Genomic DNA, 19,727 nt, shown 5'->3' on the forward strand with positions numbered 1-19,727 from the left:
GGGGAAATTTTTGAAACAGAGGATAAGTTGAATACATTATTTGGAAGATCCTTTACTGAAACAACTATAGCAAAAAGGCATGAGTTAAATACCCGGTTGCAATCCTTGTTGGCACAGGAAGAAGCGTTCTGAAGGCAGGGGTCAAAAGAGAATTGGCTAAAACTGGGGGATCAAAACACAAAATTCTTTCACCAAAAGGCTACTAGAAGACAACAAAGGAATACTTTGTCAGGTTATTTGATGAGGCCGAAGTCTGGCATGAAGATAAGAGGGGTATGGAAACGGTGATCGTGGATTATTTTTCGAAGCTTTTTGAATCCCAGGGTGCGGTGGATATGTCAGACATCTTGAGGGTTGTTACTCCTAGAGTGTTGGTAGAGCTGAACAATGAGTTAATATGGCATGTTTTGAATGAGGAAATTAAAGATTCGTTGTTTCAAATGCATCTAACTAAAGCATCGGGACCTGACAGTATGTCACCAAGTTTCTATCAGAAGTATTGGGAGATTGTCGGCTAAGATATGTGTGATGGGGTAAGACATGTTCTTTCATCGGGGCATATGCTTAGAAAGATCAATTACACCCATGTCACTTTGATTCCAAAGAAAATTGATCCTACTAAAATGACTCAACTTCAGCCGATTAGTCTTTGTAATGTGATTTATAAGATTTTCTCTAAGGTTCTTACTAATAGGTTGAAAGTTATTATCCCAGACATTATTTCACCCTCGCAAAGTGCATTTATACTGGGAAGGTTAATATCCGATAACTGTATGGTAGCTTAAGAAATTGCATACTACATGCATAGGAAGAATAATGGGTGGAACAGGGTGATGGGGTTGAAATTGGATATCAGTAAGGCCTATGGTCGCATTGAATGGAGTTTCTTGGAACAAATGATGAAGAAATTGTGTTTTGCGGATGAATGGATACACTGGATAATGATGTGTGTTTTGACGGTGTCTTATTCGTTCAAACTGAATAGGGAGCCTGTGGGGCTAGTATACCCAAAGCGGGGAATTCGTCAAGGCAAACCATTGTCACCGTTCTTATTTGTTCTATGTGCGGAAGGCTTATTGGCGTTGTTTAATTTGTGGGAAGCACAAGGCCGAATTCAGGGGGTCCAAGTTTGTAACGGGGCACCAAGTTTTCATCATTTACTATTTGCATATGATAGTTTTATATTTGCCAGGAGTTCTGTTCAAGAGTGTTTGTAGTTGAAGGAATTATTATGTACTTATGAACGGGCTTCGAGTCAAGCAGCCAACCTGTCCAAAAGTAGTGTTACGTTTAGTCGGAATCTCATGGATATGGATGCCCAATTATTAGCCGATTGTCTAGGGATGAAGCGTGTGGAGCTTCTGGTGTTTATCGGCAGGTCCAAGAAAGATACTTTTGCTTTTATTTGGAAAAAGTTGAATGGTTGGCGTGGATCATTGCTTAGTAGTGCGGGTAAGGAAATTTTAATAAAGATGGTGGCACATGCAGTACTATTGTATACAATGCAGACTTTCTTACTCCTAAAGTCTTTCTATGATGAAATAAGTCAAATGGTGGCAAATTTTTGGTGGGGAAGAGAAACAGATAAGCATAGAATACATTGGATGAAATGGCAGCGATTGTGTAAACCCAAAGGTGAGGGTGGATTGGGATTTAAGGATTTGTATACGTTCAATCTTGCTTTTCTTGTGAAGCAAGGATGACGCCTTCTACAACAACCTAATTCCCTTGTTGCACGAATTTTCAAAGCTTGGTATTATCCTACCACTGAGTTCTTGTAGGCACCTGCTAAGCCCAATTCCTCCTATTGCTGGTGCAGTGTGGTGACATATCGTTTAATTATTTTTCAATGTGCGAGATGGAGAGTGGGGGATGGTCTACAAATCTGCGTTTGGGGAGATAGTTGGCTGCCACGGGATCAGTTTTATCATGTTCTCAGCCCTTTATCGATGGGGGTGCACCTACTTCTTAGGGTGAGATCTCTAATGGTAGAGGATGATGGAGTCTGCTGGAACTTGAATTTAGTGCGTCATAGGTTTTTGGAAGAGGAAGCGGATTTGATTTTGAGCATTCATTTGAGCTTATTCCATCCTGCTGATTCGTTGATTTGGGCAAAAGAACCAAAGGGATTATTCACATTAAGAGTGCATATTTTGTGGCAAGATCGTGCCAAGGGATGGGTGATGATGAGCCTACGGGATCGATGGTTAGTGAGAAAACAAAGTTTCTTTGGAAAGCACTATGGCGTGCAAAAGTTTTCGGGGAAAGTGAAAATTTGTATTTGGCGTGGAGTTATGAATGCATTGCCTTCCAAAGTAAATCTAAAGAAGAGACGAGTACTTACGGAGGCTACTTACGGATGTTGTGACCAAGAAGAGGAGACGGTGGAACATGCCTTGTTAAAGTGTCCTGGAGTGGCAGTTGTGTGGTTTGGAAGTCCATTAGGACTTCGTACTTTTACTGGCAGTGAGAACGGATTTGGTGGGTGGTTTGATCATATGGTGTAGGAAGTTTCTAAAGAAAGCTTTGAGTTCCCCTTATTCTAGTTTGGAGTATTTGGATGGTTCGTAATGACTTTCTTTGGAATGGTGTTGATGTTTCTCCGTTGGATACCCAAATCAAGGCACAAACGTGGTTGGCCGAATATAGAAAGTGGAATGATACTATACCCCAACACTCCTCGATACGAATACTTTGTTGGCAAACTCCAGCTTTTGGGTGGATAATGTGCAATTTTGATGCTGCATAGGATGAAAATGGGGTCAATTGCAGGTTTTGGATTGGTAGTTAAAGACACGGATGGAGGTTTTCTAACGGAGCAGGTGGGCATGGAGGAAGGAGTGCGATTTGCATTCCAAGCTGAGGCTACTGCTGCACGAGTAACAGCTTTGTTCTTGCGTAGGTAGAGCACGGAGCAGGTCCAGGTGGAAGGGGATGCGTTGTTGGTGACTTCAGCAATCTAGAATGCAGGTGCCGCATATAGTGGTCATTACGGGCATCTGTTTGAAGATACAAGAAAGTTTCTGCAAGAGTTAAGACAATGGAAAATTACATTTGGTCTACGAGAGACGAATAAGGTGGCTTACCACCTTGCAAGGTTTAGTCTAACTATTAATCACCCAGTCACTTGGTTCGAAGAGCTTCCTGATGTAATTTCTGAATTATTATTAGAGGATAGTAATAGTAGTTAATTGGTACAGCACACTATTTTTCCTTTCGATCGGGTTGAAAGCCCCAACAAGGTTTTTATCGAGACCCACTGTAAGCACGCTACCCTTATTTTGTACGTATTTCAATGTTCAATGAACATCGTACTTTCTTCATTAAAAAAAAAACTCACTCACGTGCATGTGCATATGCATATGCATATGCGGCAGCAGCAAAACCCGAAACTCCAAACCATATTCTGATACACGCAGCAGCCATTTTTTTTTTCAAAACTCAAAAGCACCAGCCCAAAACCAAAGCCTATTCTAAGGAATGCTGCAGGAATCAAAACCAAAAATTATGATATGATGATAACTTCTATAAACCTTTCGCATGCAATACAGTCTTTAAAAACAAAAAAAAAAAATTGTCTACTCTCACTGCACATATGTGTGATACGGAAGCCACCCAAAAAGATCAAAACAGACACCAATATATAAAAGGATTGTGCTAGGGTTTCTCTTGTGCAAATAAAAATACATGAGGATAAACATGCACACGATAATATTATATTGAAAAGCACTAGAAATTATCAACTTGATAAATGTGCTAAAATGTCAAATTTGTTATAAACTTCTTATTTAAGTGTGATTGTGTAACTCCTAGATTAGATTTGATTCTAGTTATTCTACCCTATTAGGACTTGTATTCCTTGGAGGAGAAGGATTTCTTCTCTCCTTAATAAAGGCAATGCGTAGGGGAATAACATCATCTACACAACCCTACAAACATATCTCTCTGTATTTTCTCTCTGTGCCACCGGCCCCCTCTCTCTGTCAATTAAATATAGGCCACAACACGTTATCAGCACGCTCCTACCGCTGCGCTAAGGAATCTGACGTGGAAGTTTTCTGCATCAAACCAGTTCATCAATATCATCACAAAACAACGGTTTTTACCTCGATATTTTTGCAGCCCTGATAGCATGAGCATTCACCATAATGCATGACCCAACTTAATGTTTTTTGAATTTTAGATTCTACATAAATTGTGTATGCATTATATCCATAATTGTTGAATTATGCGAATTGATATTGCCATGAATTGCATCATATATCTGCTCATGCATTAAATTATTTGTCAATATGCATTGAATTATAATGTGAAAAAAAATTGAAAAAAATATTAGGGTTTCGTACGGAACCCCGAAGGCGACGTCTAAAAGCCAAGTCGCTGGGCTCCCTGCGCCGAGCCGAGAGAACAAAGCCACGGAGCCAAAAGCTCCAGGCTTTGCAACCTAGAAAAACCCTAACAGCATTAATGGCATCCTTGTCCACGAGCACCACAAGCCTGGCCTGCAGCCACCGCCTTGAGTTTTTAGATATTTTATGGTTTTGGTTGACGCTTCCACACGTTGGTGCTTGTTGTCCACAAGGAATGTTGCATTCTCCAAACTGTTGGCTCAGGTTATCAAGCTTACGGCTCACCACCCTGATTATCCGAACAAATCTATTCGATTGGATAATGTTAGAGAATTCACATCTAAAACTTTTGATGATTATTGCATATCAGTTGGGGTTGAAGTTGAACATGCAGTACCCCATGTTCACACCCAGAACAGCCTGGCAGAGGCATTCATTAAGCGCTTACAAATGATTGCTCGATTGTTGGTCATACGTACCAAGCTCCCCATTGCTCTTGGGGCCAAACAATATTGCACACAACCATGTTGGTCCGCCTGACACTTATTGCGACCCAACTATATAGCGCTTTTCAGTTGGTTACCGGATATGAACCCAACATATAGCATCTGAAACTAAAGTGCAGCGCATATTAGATTCCCACATTGCTCAGTCTAAAACTAAAGTGCAGCGCATATTAGATCTTCAGAGTGTATCTCAAAGCAAGCCAGATGTTTTTATCGATCTAACGCAAGTGACAAGATCACATATTCCAACTACGAATGTGCCGGCAAAGATGCATATACCAAATGTACAACGGAATTCCCCTTGGAATCCCAGGATGCCAACTTGGCCGATCCACGTACATTAACGGCTAGCCAATCATCTACCCCTACACAAAAGTGCAGCAGACCACTTGGTTCAAAGGATTCACATCCCTGGAAGGGGAAACCCACAACACAAGCCCTTGAAGAGCATATCGTGAATCCGACTGTCGCCTATTCATTCTATCCAACTCATGAGGAAATTCTAGATTATGGAAGCGTCCTTGAAGAAACGAATCCACCACCCGAGAATCGTGAGATTTCAGTCCATATGTGAAGCCTGTTGGCTACAATTGGGTTTTCGTTCAGAAGTGTAATGAGAAGAATGAAATTATGCGTTACAAAGCTCGTCTTGTTTCACAAGGCTTCTCACAATGCCCCAAGATTGACTATGACAAAACTTATTTACCCATTATGGATGTGATTACTTTTTGCTACCTTATCAGTTTGGTAGTTTTTTAAAAACTAAGTACGCAATTGATGGACGTAGTAACTACGTATCTCTACGTATCTTAATTCGGTTGAGGCGTTCACTCTACGGTTTGAAGCAATCCGGAATAATGTGGTATAACCGTTTGATGAGTATTTGACTAGTCAGGGATTTGTGAACAACGAACTATGCCCTTGCGTGTTCATTAAGAAGTCACATTATGGTTTTGCGATTGTTGCAGTTTATGTCGACAACATGAATCTTATTAGAACTCCTGAAGAGCTCGAGAAAACTATCGCGCACCTTAAGTCAGAATTTGAGATTAAAGATCTGATGTGAAATATTGTAACACTCAAATTAAAACCCTATGATTGTAGTATACGAAAGTAGGGATCATTTTAGGCCGGGGATTAGAAGGGATGCTAATCTACTCTAAACTGACTTAGAAACACAAAATAAAACTTAAAAACACTTAACTAGACTTATATGACTCAAAACACACAAACTAAGTTAAATTGACTCGAAACAGACTCTAAAGGGTGATTTGGACGAAAATTACTTTTAACTTGACTCAAAACACTTAAAACACAATGTTGGACCGATTCTAACTAAGTTAACATAACAAAGTAAAGGGGGATTGGATTTTGGATGAAATTAAGGTAAAAACAAGCAGATTGTAAAGACTCTAAACAACTTGGACGAAATTGGGTGAAATATGGGTAAATGGCTAGCTAGAGGGTCCTTCTCCACACATGATATATGCATATAAACCAATTTCTAGTTATTTTTCCTTTAGACTATGAATGACAACGCCCCAATTTAGTTGCATCGCACAACTAACCATCAGATTTTCCTTATTTCATTGAATTAGATGGAATACGCATCTAAACCAAATTATCTTTCTCAAGTTCCCTATATGAAATGCATGATAGAGTTACATGTCAAAAGTCATTAAGTTCTATGAAAATCATAAGCATTGACAAGGCATTCATCATTATGAAACGCATGAGACTTATACCAAGGATTTACTTAACACGATTGTGACTAGCAACCTCCACTACTTGTGAATATAAGTGAATAACTATTACGTGAGACCCCCTTATACTCTAACATCAAATTCATGCATGCAAATTAAGTGTCGACCCCCAACCCACATACGTAAACAAGTTTTAATAACTTAGATAAGCAAATCACATTCAAGACTCAAGAAACAATAACTGGATATAATCAATTCATATAAAACATATAATCATGGCTTCGAATTCACCTCCAACTAAAAAGAAATTAGTTCCACATGTTCGCAAAACAAAGATAATTAAACTTAAACATTAAAAACAAAGATAGAATACACCTAGAAACACTCCAGATGGCTCCTCCTTCCTTCTTTGCTGCCAACAATAGGGATTTGTGTGAATTTAGGCTCTTGAGGTGTGGTGGATGGTGTGGTGTGAATTTGTGGTAGAGGGTGGTGGTTTTTGAGTGTTGTGGCATCATGTATTTATAGCGTAAGGGAAGGCACGAATTTGGGCTGAAAATGAGAGGAATTAGGACTCCAAATCACCAAAGAACAAGGACACTTTCAATCAGATTCCAAGGAGGACAAGGAATGGTCCTTGTGGCAGATTCTAGAACTTCTAGAAGGGTTACATGTGGCATAAACTTAATGCACGAAAATAGGGCTTCTAGAACTTGATATTTAGGTGATTTAATGTGAAAATGAGTCCTCTTTGAAGTTGGAATTAAGGTAGGAAAAGATTAGGATAGGATAAGATAAGATAAGGATGGATAAGGTTTCGATAAGATAAGGAAATTTGGATAATATTCCTTCTTTGTAGCTGATTCCTTATCTTCAAAGTCTTCAATTTAATTCTTCTAGATCTTAATCACATTCGTAGCCTCTCTTGATCTTCAAATTCGTCCATCCACCTTGCTCCATGCATGTGCAATCCATTCCAAGCCCAAAACTGCTTTAAAATGCTCCAAATTGCACTTTCTTGCCAACTTTGTCAATTGAACCTAAAAACATACGAAAATAGCTTAAAACACTCTAACAAGTAGAAATTAGCTATGTAAATGCAAGAAAACAAGCTAACTAAGTCGCATAAATATGCTCCTATCAAGATCTAGGAAAGACTCGATACTGTCTCAATCTCAAGATAGAGCACCGTTCGGACGGAATCTTAGTACATCAATCGAACTACACCCAAAAGGTTTTGTACCACTTTAACGAGGATAAAGCGAAGCCTTCGAGTACTCCTATGGTCATTTGATCGCAAGATGCAAAATGAGATCATTTTCATCCGAAGGAGGATGATGAAGAGATTTTGGAGCCTAAAGTTCCTTATCTAAGTGCGATAGGTGTTTTACTGTACTTAGCTCAATGCATTAGACCCGACATCTCCTTTGTTGTTAATCTTTTGGCAAGATACAGTAATGCACCAACACGCAGACATTGGATTGGTGTCAAAGACATTTTCCGTTGCCTTAAGGGTACCACAGATCTGGGCTTGTTTTATCCTTACGAATCCTCGAGTGATGCTGCACCCCTTTATCTCGAGTCGATTCTCGCCTTGTTGGTTATGTCGATGCAGGCCACTTATCTGATCCACAAAAGATGTGTTCTCAAACGGGTTATATCTTTACCGTTTGAGACATCGCAATCCCTTGGAAGTCAACTAAACAGACCTTAGTTGCCACTTCGTCTAACCATGCTGAAATTCTCACCTTACACTAAGTAACTCAGGAATGATTTTGGTTGATAGTAGTTGTGGGCCATATTGTAAGCTTTTGTGATCTTTACCCGTCGTTGACGTCCCAACAACAATCTATGAAGACAACGTAGCATGCATCAAACAACTCAAGAAGGCTTACATTAAAAGGGACAACACCAAGCACATTGTGCCGAAGTTCTTTTTCTCACATCAACAATAAGAGCATCAGAAAATTGAAGTCATGCAAATCCGTTCACAAGACAATCTGGCCAACCTTTTCATCAAATCACTACCGAAGGTGACGTTTCAAAAGCTTGTTCAAGGAATAGGTATGCGTAAACTTTCTGAGTTGTAACATTGTTAGTTCTCTTTGGAATTATGTTGAACTCATGAGGAGTATCCTGAAGTATACTTTCTTGATCTTAATGTACTCTTTTTCCTACGATTAGGAGCATTTTTTCCCCTTTGGGTTTTTGCTACATAACGAGGTTTTGACAAGGCACCCACCTTGGATTGATCATATCCCTGATGACGTTTCATTTGACTTTGCATTTATCATGCATTTTTCCTTAGCCTGTGGATTTTTTCCTTACTCGGGTTTTAGCATAGTCATTGGGTTTTTTGTGAGACTTAGTTCCTTATGCAAGTTCCTACGTTACTTTGAGACAAGTGTGCTCCCAGAAGCAGTGTCGACGAGTCGACTTCCTCAACTCTACATGATGCTGAATCTACTTAAGTATTTACACACTCAAGGGGGAGTGTTATAAACTTCTTATTTAACTGAGATTGTGTAAATCCTAGATTAGATTTAATTCTAGTTATTCTATCCTATTAGGACTTGTATTCCTTGGAGGAGAAGGATTTCTTCTCTCCCTTATTACTATAAATAAAGGCATTGTGTAGGAGGAATAACACATCCTTTATACAACCGTACAAACACATCTCTCTCTCTCTCTCTTCTCTCTCTCTCTCTCTCTATATATATATATATATATATATATATATATATATTTTTTTTTTTTTCTCTCTGTGCCGTCGGCCCTCTCTTCCTATTAGTTAAATATAGGTCACAACACAATTAAGCTACAACTAATTTTCCATAAAGCATCGCAGCTAAAAGACATAGATTGGGATGCTCCAAATATTCCAACCACTTAATGTTAAGCCCAAGAACAAAACAAGTTAAGCACCAAGTAAGACTTACCTACATGACGAACTTACTTGAGTGAATATTTCTAAAACACTTGATATTCTTGTGATTGAGAGTACGAGAAACAAACTTAAACTTAAATAATTAAAACTGAAAACATGCACTAGTCTAAGATATTACACACTTACGTGTTTTGTTAAGAATTGCCTTGCACAAATTTTTCTCCCCATGTAGATGCCTAGGCACTAGCCCTTGGTCACAGCCTGACTAGCGCTTAGCGCTTAGCATTTTTTTGAACCTTGGGATTAGTTAGCTTATCAATTGTTAATTGAGATCAACGACCATATGGTAAAATATTTGAAGCTGTCTTATGTATTTATTTTTCTTAAAGGGATCGACTCGCAATTTGTTTAATTAAGTAATTGAGACAATGTCTACTTGCTTTGAAAAATGTCATCTGCACTAAAATACAATTCTTTCTTTATTACTTTTATAAGAGAGGAGTGCATATTACATTTTTAGAGTATCGGTACTAGTTTATTCATTAGTAGTCACATTTAAAGCATTCATTTTAATTAGTTAAGCTCCTTTTTCGATTAAAAAACGAAATTAGTTAAGCTCCTTTCATTTAGTTTAGAATGAAATTCTCTCCCTTTGTTTAGAATGAAATTCTCTCCTTTTGCTTTTGTTTTTGTTTATGGTTTTTTTTTTTTTTTTTTTTGTTTTGTTAAAGCAGACGAGTTGAGTTTTGAATAACAACTATAAGAAAAAGGAACGACAATCACTAAGCAAACGTGATTATTGGAATAATTATTGCTAAAAGCGTGACGCTATAAAATAGAATGACAAAAAATTCTACCCAAAATATTTGTTATCATGAATAAGTTAGATTTTGGAATAAACTCCACCATCTACCACAATATAAATTTAGGTTGAGAAGCAGTTTATGCACAACCTTTTAATTTGGACTGATGATTCTCTTTTTATTTGTTCAATCTCACTAGAAGACATAAAGAATATAAGGAAAAAAAAAAAAAAAAGTGTGCATAAATTATTTTCCTTTATTTTTTTAATATCGTTAATATTCACATTCCCATAATCTAAGTAGTAGTCATTTTGCCACTTAGAATTGCGGTCTTAGGTTCACTTTCTGCCAAAGTCGAATTTATACAACAATATTTGTGAGGCTTAACCACTCCTCATTCATTTAGTGTAGATAATATCATTTGTTCAAAAAAAAAAAAAAGTAGTGGTCCTTTTTAGAGGGATTTATCAAATCTACAATATCATCCAATATTAAAAAGAAAAAATATGAATAACCTTTTTTTATTTTTTTTTATTTACAAAAGATGAAATAATTACATTAAATTCATTTAAATTACAAAGAGATGGCTTTAAACTTGGGTGCAATAGGCGGAGCGCACTGCTCTAGTCAATTTGACTAAACCTAAGTCGGTTACCAAATTACGTGTTTACTTATATAGAATAAAAATAAGAATTTTTTTGTCCTTGAGTTCCATGCATTTACTAAATTATGGTATAAGTATCATTTCTTAACTTTTTATTGTGTTTGTTAATGCATATGGAATATAAAAAAAAAAAAAAGTGTGATTTTCCCTTCAAATTCATAATCTAATACCTAATAAACATTGAATCATATCAACTAGGAGGAGCTAGTCCCTCTTCTTACTTATTTCTGAAATCCCTCATTGCTTCATTGCTTCATTGTTATTCTGCTGAGTAAACGTGTCTTAATAGTTTAATTGGTTCATTGCCTCATTCCCTCATTGCTTCATTGAATCTATCCATATACACTACAATGCGACACATCACATTTAAAAAATAAGACATTTGTAAAATGTTTAGAATATTAGAGAGTTTAATTGGTGACGAACTTTTGATCTTCTATTACAATACTTACTTCCACCTCATAAAGCCACATTATATATGTTCACTGTGAATAATGTATTTTTACTGTACAAAGATGAATAAATTTGTACATCGTTTAGTTATTTATAATGTATTCTCATTATAAACCATTCCCCTCCTCCAAAAAAGACTAATTGATGGCTTTCATCTTTTTTGTGCGAAAATAATCTTTAAATAATAAAATATTTAATTATTTAATTACAAAGTGAAAATACATCAATCACAACTGAATAGACAAATAATTGAGCAAGTATATTCCATTTCCATAAAAATAGACTTGGCATTGATAAATTTCAAGTGGCGTGGACTTAGCATGAACAGTCCTCTATTTCTCCTGCCTAAAAAAGAGAAAGAAAAAAGAAAAAGAACAAATTAAAAAATAAAAAATAAAAAGATTCTTATTTGTTGATTTCTCCCTCGAACTTGTAAGGATTTGCCAATTTTCCTCCTGAACTTTAATTTTAGCCGATTACCCTCCTAAATTCTTATAATTAGCCAAATTCCCCATGCCGTTAGATTTCCTAATTTTTCATCTAATATTTCATCCATCCTGAACCAAAACGTCTTTTTATAGGTAGGCTAACTCGCTCAACTTAACTCACCACAGCCTCTTCCTCCTTCGAATCTTATGAGCCCTTTTCATTTTCTATGCTTCTCTCTCTCCAAAGTTCACAACATATTACACATAGAGCAATTAGCTAGAAATGTCACTCCTGCAAAATTCCCCACTAAATTCAACGCTTAAATCCCATTTCCAATTCTTTCCACCCCACGTCTCTAAACCTCAATCTTTCTCCCAAAACCACCTCCAAAAATCTGCTTCCACCAATTAACACCCAAATCCTAACCTGCCCACCACCGCATGCTTCTTTTCTCTGCAACCACCCCACCAACACCCATCAATTTCCACTTTTACCCACCTCTTTCCTCCTATTTCCCACAAACTCCCACATCCCTCAAACCCAATGTCACTTCCACTCACCGACCCCATGACCTCTTCACCGTTAACGCCTTCACATCCTCATTAAACTCTAGAAACCCCCCTTCCTCACTGCCCGCTACGTCATGTTACTCCAGCTTCGATGGCAACCCCAATTCCAAATCCATGGTCCCTTGACGTCCGTCGTCGCCTCCTAGCTTCCACCTCCCCCATTGACTTCTTGCAGAGGTTCGAGAAGGACCAGAAGATCATGCTCCCCAACCCCCACTTGCCAAATCGTCGACCCTGATGCTCTCTCTTGGTCAGTTTGGCTTTGGTGAGTGGCCAAATTACTTTATGCTCGTAGAATTTTCTGCGTTGACAGATGGATGTAATATTTGACGGAAAATTAGAAAATCTAATAGTATGGGGGATTTCAGCCAATTATAATAGTTCAGAAGGGTAATAGGCTAAAATTAAAGTTCAAGGAGAAATTAACAGCGACTTACAAGTTTGAGGGGGAAATAGACAAATACCTCAATAAATAAAAAAATAAAAAATAAAAATAAAAAATAAAAAGCTAGGCAAAGGAGACAATAATTTTTATTTATAATTTTTGTATAAATAAGTGTTTGTTTATACTTAAAATATATATCATTTCATCATAAACTATAAAATAGAATGACATATATATTTTGAGCTATTGGAACATAATAAAAACGTGGGAATAAGCATATAATGTTTGTTCATTTAAGTATTAAACAAGCCTCTTGTAATTTATTGAAAAAATAAAATTCAAAATGAAAGTTATTTATTTTCTGTCTAAGTGAGTCGCAATCTAGGCGGGTCTGGACGGGCTAGATGAGTGTTTAGACGGTCTAGACGGGCACTTTAGTATGTCTAGGCGCCCTTTCTTAACAAACGCCTAAACTAATTGGAACTGTTACTAGCCGCCTCCGCCTAGACGGCGCTAGGCGGGGATTTTTAAAATAGTGATAATTCCTCGCCAAATCCCACCATTAAAGCACATACAACGCCTAAAGAGATTTTTCAATGTGACTGATACTCGGAGTGATAAATCATGTGTCACCATACAAATGATGGGGTATGTGCGTTAAACAGTTAATAATTTAAAAAATAAAATTTCTCATCACTTATATAAAAACACGTAGTATGTCATCTATGTTCCGATCATATTGAAAAATTTATCTGACGTGTGCTAGCAGCGACTGTTTGGACCAGTTCACATTGAAAATTCTCTCTCTCTTTCTCTCTCTCTCTCTTTCTGCATCTCCATGTAATTTGGGTCAAATAAAATTCCAACAGAATCTCTCTCTTGCCAGTCCAACATCAATCTGTACATCTCTCTTTTGGGTTTTAAGGGTAAAAATCCATGAGAGTAAGTAATGCAGGTGAAACTCGGACAATCATTTCCTACCCGTTTTCCCAATTTTCACAAGCTTGGATTTTGAGCTGGTTTTTGAGCTTTCTGTGGTGACAAAAAAGAACCCAGATTGGTAAAGTTGGGGTTTTGGTTCTTTGTTTTGTGTTTGTAGGCCCAAAATGTTTCAGTTTTGGGGGTGATTAGAAAAACCCAGATCATTAATTGGTGGGTTTTATTAACCTATTAATTTTATGTTGGTGTTTAAAGCTCCACAGTGTTGCTGTTGCTACTCCTGCTCCCGCCCCCGCCTCCTGCCTCCGTTAACAGATAGCTTGTACCTCCTTTTACAGCAAAAAATAAAAAATCTAAGCAACTCAAATTCTTTGATTTTCATAAGATATTGTTTGCTTTTATTTTTTCTTTTATCTTTTATTTATTTTTTTTTTTTTTGTGTGTTTTTTTTCTTGAAAGTGAGTGTTGTGATTCTGTACAAAAAGGGAAACTCATCTACTACTGGTCCAAGTGATGGCCATTATTACTTTCTATTAACCAGGTTTTTTTTTTTTTTTTTTTGTATTTTTGATAATAATAATAAGCATTAGCTGCTCCTCCTTCCTATCTGGAGTACCATTTTAGAAGCAAATTTTCTCTCAAATTTCCAATCTTGGGGGCTGCTTCTGCTTCAGTAAGATCATGCTGCTGCCTCTGAGAGTCAAACCCGATATCGGTTCTTAGTGTTTGAGAAATAGCATCAAGAATTTGAGCTAAAACACCAGCTCTTCTGAGTCTTTTGACAAAAGAGCAGAAACCAATATATTTGGGTTCTGCTGCTTGGAAGTGAATAATCAAAGGAAGATTTTATCTGCATCTGGTGGTGATTGAGTGGCGTTTATTTCAGTTTCCGAAGTCAAAAGTTTTAAGCTTTGGATATGGCGGTGCCTGAGAACCTGAGAAAACAGCTTGCTCTTTCTGTGAGAAGTATCCAGTGGAGCTATGGAATTTTCTGGTCCATTTCAGCCAGACAACCAGGGTACTGACTTTTTATCATATTTTTCAACTTGGGTTAGTTGAACTTTAACTATATATATGTTTTGGCCTCCAGAAAAAAAAAAAAAAAAAAAAAAAAAGGGGTCCAAATTTGTGTACAAAGTTTCCCAGAAATCTTTGTTGTTTGTTGTTGTTGGATATGTTTGTGTTTTGAATGTCTAATTTTCTGCAACTTTTCCCTATCTTTTTGTTGTCTTGGTTTTGTTTTTCACAGTTCAAAAAACTCCTGTGCTTCTGCATTATCGGCAGGATTTGAACTTCCTCAAATGAAATTGATGTTTATTAAATAATTGGACTAAACCTTCACATTAAGATTAAATCCTTCAGATTAAGGCTAATCCCTTCACTCCCTGATGTATAAATCTCTTAAAATCTTATGGCATTGTCCTTATCTTATCTGCATTACGAATTGTAGTGTTTAACTTTGTAGGGTGTTAGAGTGGGGTGATGGGTACTACAATGGAGATATAAAGACTAGGAAAACAGTTCAAGCCGTAGAGCTTGATGCTGACCAAATGGGTTTGCAAAGGAGTGAACAACTTAGAGAACTTTATGATTCCCTCTCGGTGGGCGAAGCAAGTCCGCAGGCTAGAAGGCCTTCTGCATCATTATCACCCGAAGATCTGGCTGATACAGAGTGGTATTACCTAGTTTGTATGTCGTTCGTCTTCAACATTGGCCAAGGGTAACTTCATTCTTCACAATTCTTCAGTACTCAAATAGAATCTTAGTGCCTTTCTGATATTATATGCATTGACCAGCCATAGCGTCAATTGCGAACTTTAGAAGTTAAAGCTTGAAAAGAGACTTTGATTTGGTTAGACAAGATGCACTGTATTTTGTAAAAGACGGACTATAATTTGTTCTACATTCATGTCTTCATGGTTCATATAGCTTACATTGCTCTTCCCAAACTTACTTTTCAGGTTGCCGGGAAGAACATTAGCAAATGGCAAACCTACCTGGCTATGCAATGCTCACTATGTGGATAGTAAACTGTTTTCTCGTTCACTACTAGCAAAGGTAGCTTGCTGTTTCTTTGTTCATATAAGTATCATGATTGATTTCTGGTTCGTGTTACTTGACTAGTTTGCTCAGAGTGAAGAACTAAAACATCTGTTTTCTGTTTGGTTTTCTTTCGATGGCTGGATTTGTACCTGTCACCCTCAGAGTGCATCCATTCAGGTACGGATACAAACATAACATTAATTTTCTGGTATATGTTGTCACAGTTTCAGACAGCAGATTCCGAATTGTCAATATAAGTTTTCTGCAGATTTATTATATTGGGCAGAATCAATGCACAAAGATTATTTCTTAATCTAAGCATGTTTTTTTGTTTATTTTTTATTTTTTTGTTTTCTTTCCAGACTGTTGTATGCTTTCCATTTTTGGGAGGAGTGATCGAGCTCGGTGTGACTGAGCTGGTAGGTATTATTTGCTTTAGAATATCTAATTAGAATTACATATTTTTTTCCAAAATATGATCTACTGCATACCTTTTGCATTTTTTTTGTAGGTTCTAGAGGACCCTAGTCTCATTCAGCATGTTAAAACATCTTTCTTGGAGGCTCCATATCCCATAATCGCTTCCAAGAGAACCAATCCTAGTGCAGGAAGCACAAGACACGACAATGATCTTGCTTGTGCCGTGCTTGATGATGATATAGTCGACACCAAATTAATTCCTGTTGTTGGGTGTCAAGAAATGGATGTGACTTCACCTGATGACAGTTCAAATGGTTTGGGCCCTAATCAACCGGCTGATGATTCATTCATGGTGGAAGGGATGAACGGAGGAGCTTCCCAAGTGCAAAGCTGGCAATTTATGGACGATGAGTTAAGTAATTTTGTGCACCATTCCATGGATTCCAGTGATTGTATATCTCAGACTTTGGTGTATCCGGAAAAGGTTCTCTCTGGTCCTAAGACTGAAAAGGCAAATGATCACTGCCCGCAGGAACATAAAGAGTGCAATAGCACTAAAAGGACCTCCTTGGATCCTCAAGGCAATGACTTGCAGTATAAAAGTGTTCTTTCTGCTCTTTTGAAGAGCTCACACCAATTGGTTTTGGGGCCACACTTCCAGAATTCTCATCAGGAATCCAGCTTTACCAGTTGGAAGAGAGGAGGGTTTGTAAAATGCCGGACACAAAGAGGTGGAACCCCGCAAAAATTATTGAAGAAGATTTTGCTTGAAGTTCCTCAGATGCATGTTGACTGCGTGCTCGAGCCCCCAGAAGATACCAGCAATGTAAATGAGGTTTGTAGACCAGAGGCCGATGATATTGATACGAATCATGCATTATCTGAGAGGAGGCGGAGGGAAAAACTGAACGAAAGATTTTGCATTTTGAAATCAATGGTTCCCTCGGTTAGCAAGGTAGGTAAAACTCCATTTAAGATTTTTGTTTACTGACATCAACTGCGAAGTAATTTGTTTTTCGACTTTGCTTACACAGGAGGACAAAGTATCCATATTAGATGATACAATAGAGCATTTGAAAGATCTTGAGAAAAGAGTTGAAGAGTTGGAATCGTTTTGGGAGCTAACAAATTCAGACTCAAAAATGAAGAGGAAACTCCAAGAAACAGTTGAGAGAACATCAGACAACTGTTGCAACCCCAAAATTAGCAATGGGAAGAAGGCTATAGTTTACAAGAGGAAGGCCAGTGACGTTGATGAAACAGAACCAGAAATCAATCACATTGTATCGAAGAACGTTTCAAGTGATAATATAACAGTTAATACGAACAACAAAGATGTTCTAATTGAGATGAAGTTTCCTTGGAGGGAGGGAGTGTTGCTAGAGATCATGGATGCCACAAGCCGGCTTCATTTAGATGCTCACTCGGTTCAATCATCCACCGCGGATGGAATTCTTTCCCTGACCATTAAATCCAGGGTATGAAATTTTAGTTACATGAAGCAAGCACTTGATAGATGCTCACTCGGTTCAATCATCCAACTGCAAATAACTAACAATTTCTTAATATGCAGTTCAAGGGGACGAGTATTGCATCGGCAGGGACAATCAAGCAAGCACTTGATAGATTTGCCAGAAGCTGACGAATCTCGCGTTCTTAGTGATCTCTTGAATTCTGTTATTGTACAATTGCGTAACGTTGAAAGTCTCTGTAGATTTACGGTGTAAGAAACGCGAGCCTCATTGAGGATTTTTGTTTTCCTGCAGGTAGTACTAGTCTAGTGAAAGGAATTAGAACTTGTGTTACATATGCTTAATTTTCTCCCAAGTATTTATTTATGTGATGACAGAGACGAGCATTATTGTCATTTGAATAGATAATGGAGATGACATTGCTTGTAAGAATGACGTGTTAGACGTTTCAAAAAGTTGATTGTCCGCCATACGAACACGTACAACAAATATATGAACACTGTCTTAGCCGTTATATCGGTAGAATTACATGCGGAGAGTGCCAAAGTTCTGTTGATGATCTAACGGCTCAGGCAAGTTCATATGTTACATGTGTCATGTGTGTGTGAATTTTGAGATTTAACGATTCAGATTTCAGACAGTGCTGATACGACATAATTTCCATGCTTGAGGTTCGCATACGACTCGAAAGAAAATACCACCAAGAATGGAGTAGACAGAAAAGAAAAGGTCGAGTGTGATGTGCACAATGTTTTCTGTAGTCCATTATTTGACAACACTGGGACAAATAAATAACTGTGGGGGAGCCCCCCATTAGAACGTGTCTGAATCATAATTGGACTCGGAAACTCTCTCTCTCTCTCTCTCTCTCTCTCATGGGGACTTATGTACTGCATGCCAGTCTGCAACTTGATATTGTTCACTCAATCCAATCGTACATGACATCAGATTTGGAGGACTGAATACGGTGCATGCAGTTTTTTTTGTTTTTACTACTTAAATCTAATAGTATTTCTCTTTATTTGTAAATAAGAGATTTTAGATTCGATTCTCACCAAATGAAACTTTGAACCATATTATTGCCGATCCATTATAAGGTTTAACCCACCCCCTCCCCCGATTGTAAGGCTTAACCCACCTCATTTCTCCTAAGTTTAGATAATATCGTTTGTTCAAATTTTTTGAGCCAATAGTAGGAATAGTCTATTTTATTAAATAAGTCTAATTTGTTATGTAGGGACTGTTATTGGTACTCCAAAAATCTTATTCTACACTCCAAACTTTCTATATTTGGAAAGAAAAATACACTTGTGATAAGTGTAGAATATGATTTTTAGCGTGCCAATAACACTTTTCATATTTAATTATCAATAGTTATCTATTCAATGATAAAATTTATTATAAAAATCAAATTTCTTTCCAATTATCTCTTTGCTTATTTCCTTTTAGTTTTTTTTTTTTTTTTTTTGTTATTTCTCGTTCTTCCTCATGTTTTAAATCCCATTTATAGATTTTATTTTTAATTTTTATATTCAACTAATATCACAAGTTAATTATATTTATCTACCTATATAACAGATTCTTTTATTATAATCAACATGTCACAAATTAATGTGTCTTGCTTGTAGGTATGTTATGTTTTTTCTACCTTTTAATTAGGTTTCATATCCCACGTATAGGTATAATATACATTCATATATTTGTTACTTGAGTTATGGTAGAATGTTTTGCAGATAAATTTATCTTAGTATATTAAAATTTTTTGTTATAAGATATTAATTAGATTTTGGAGTTGGAAAATGCATAATATTAGAAGATTTTAATTGATTTTTAATATTTTTAGAAAATATAAAATGAGTATAAAATAAATAAAAATATATAATTAGATAACTGGACTCACTCCTAAAAACACTCATATTTTTGGACCTAAATCTAAAGTCCCTTAACTGGCTGATGCTATTGAAATTATCTATTTGAGTTATATTTTATAAACTACATGATATAGTAGTTGATGGTTGGTTTCTTTGTTTAATCATTAAAAAATGCCACATTATGTGGTTCACTAAATATAGTCTCCTAACTTTTTCCGTATGACTATATTTGAC

The 19,727-nt window shown here is 36.9% G+C and overlaps 1 protein-coding gene across 1 annotated transcript; it reads left to right on the forward strand.

Annotated features, from left to right (window-relative positions):
• The first annotated feature begins 13,565 nt into the window (after positions 1–13,565).
• Positions 13,566–18,051, forward strand: LOC137710963 (transcription factor EGL1-like). Its single transcript, XM_068450137.1, has 8 exons — positions 13,566–14,705; positions 15,153–15,407; positions 15,649–15,745; positions 15,893–15,907; positions 16,093–16,149; positions 16,242–17,105; positions 17,185–17,628; positions 17,724–18,051. Exons 1-8 carry the CDS (start codon positions 14,605–14,607, stop codon positions 17,790–17,792), a joined length of 1,902 nt encoding a protein of 633 aa, XP_068306238.1. The 5' UTR covers positions 13,566–14,604; the 3' UTR covers positions 17,793–18,051.
• The last annotated feature ends 1,676 nt before the right edge of the window (positions 18,052–19,727 follow it).

The sequence above is a fragment of the Pyrus communis genome, chromosome 12 (assembly GCF_963583255.1).
Source record: "Pyrus communis chromosome 12, drPyrComm1.1, whole genome shotgun sequence".
Lineage (NCBI taxonomy): Eukaryota > Viridiplantae > Streptophyta > Magnoliopsida > Rosales > Rosaceae > Pyrus > Pyrus communis.

Excerpts from the sequence above, each read along its gene's own strand:
- LOC137710963 (XM_068450137.1), top strand. The coding sequence starts at position 14,605 with ATGGCGGTGCCTGAGAACCTGAGAAAACAGCTTGCTCTTTCTGTGAGA. Across the intron at positions 16,150-16,241 it reads AGCTCGGTGTGACTGAGCTG|GTTCTAGAGGACCCTAGTCT; the intron begins GTAGGTATTATT and ends TTTTTTTTGTAG. Across the intron at positions 17,629-17,723 it reads CCCTGACCATTAAATCCAGG|TTCAAGGGGACGAGTATTGC; the intron begins GTATGAAATTTT and ends CTTAATATGCAG.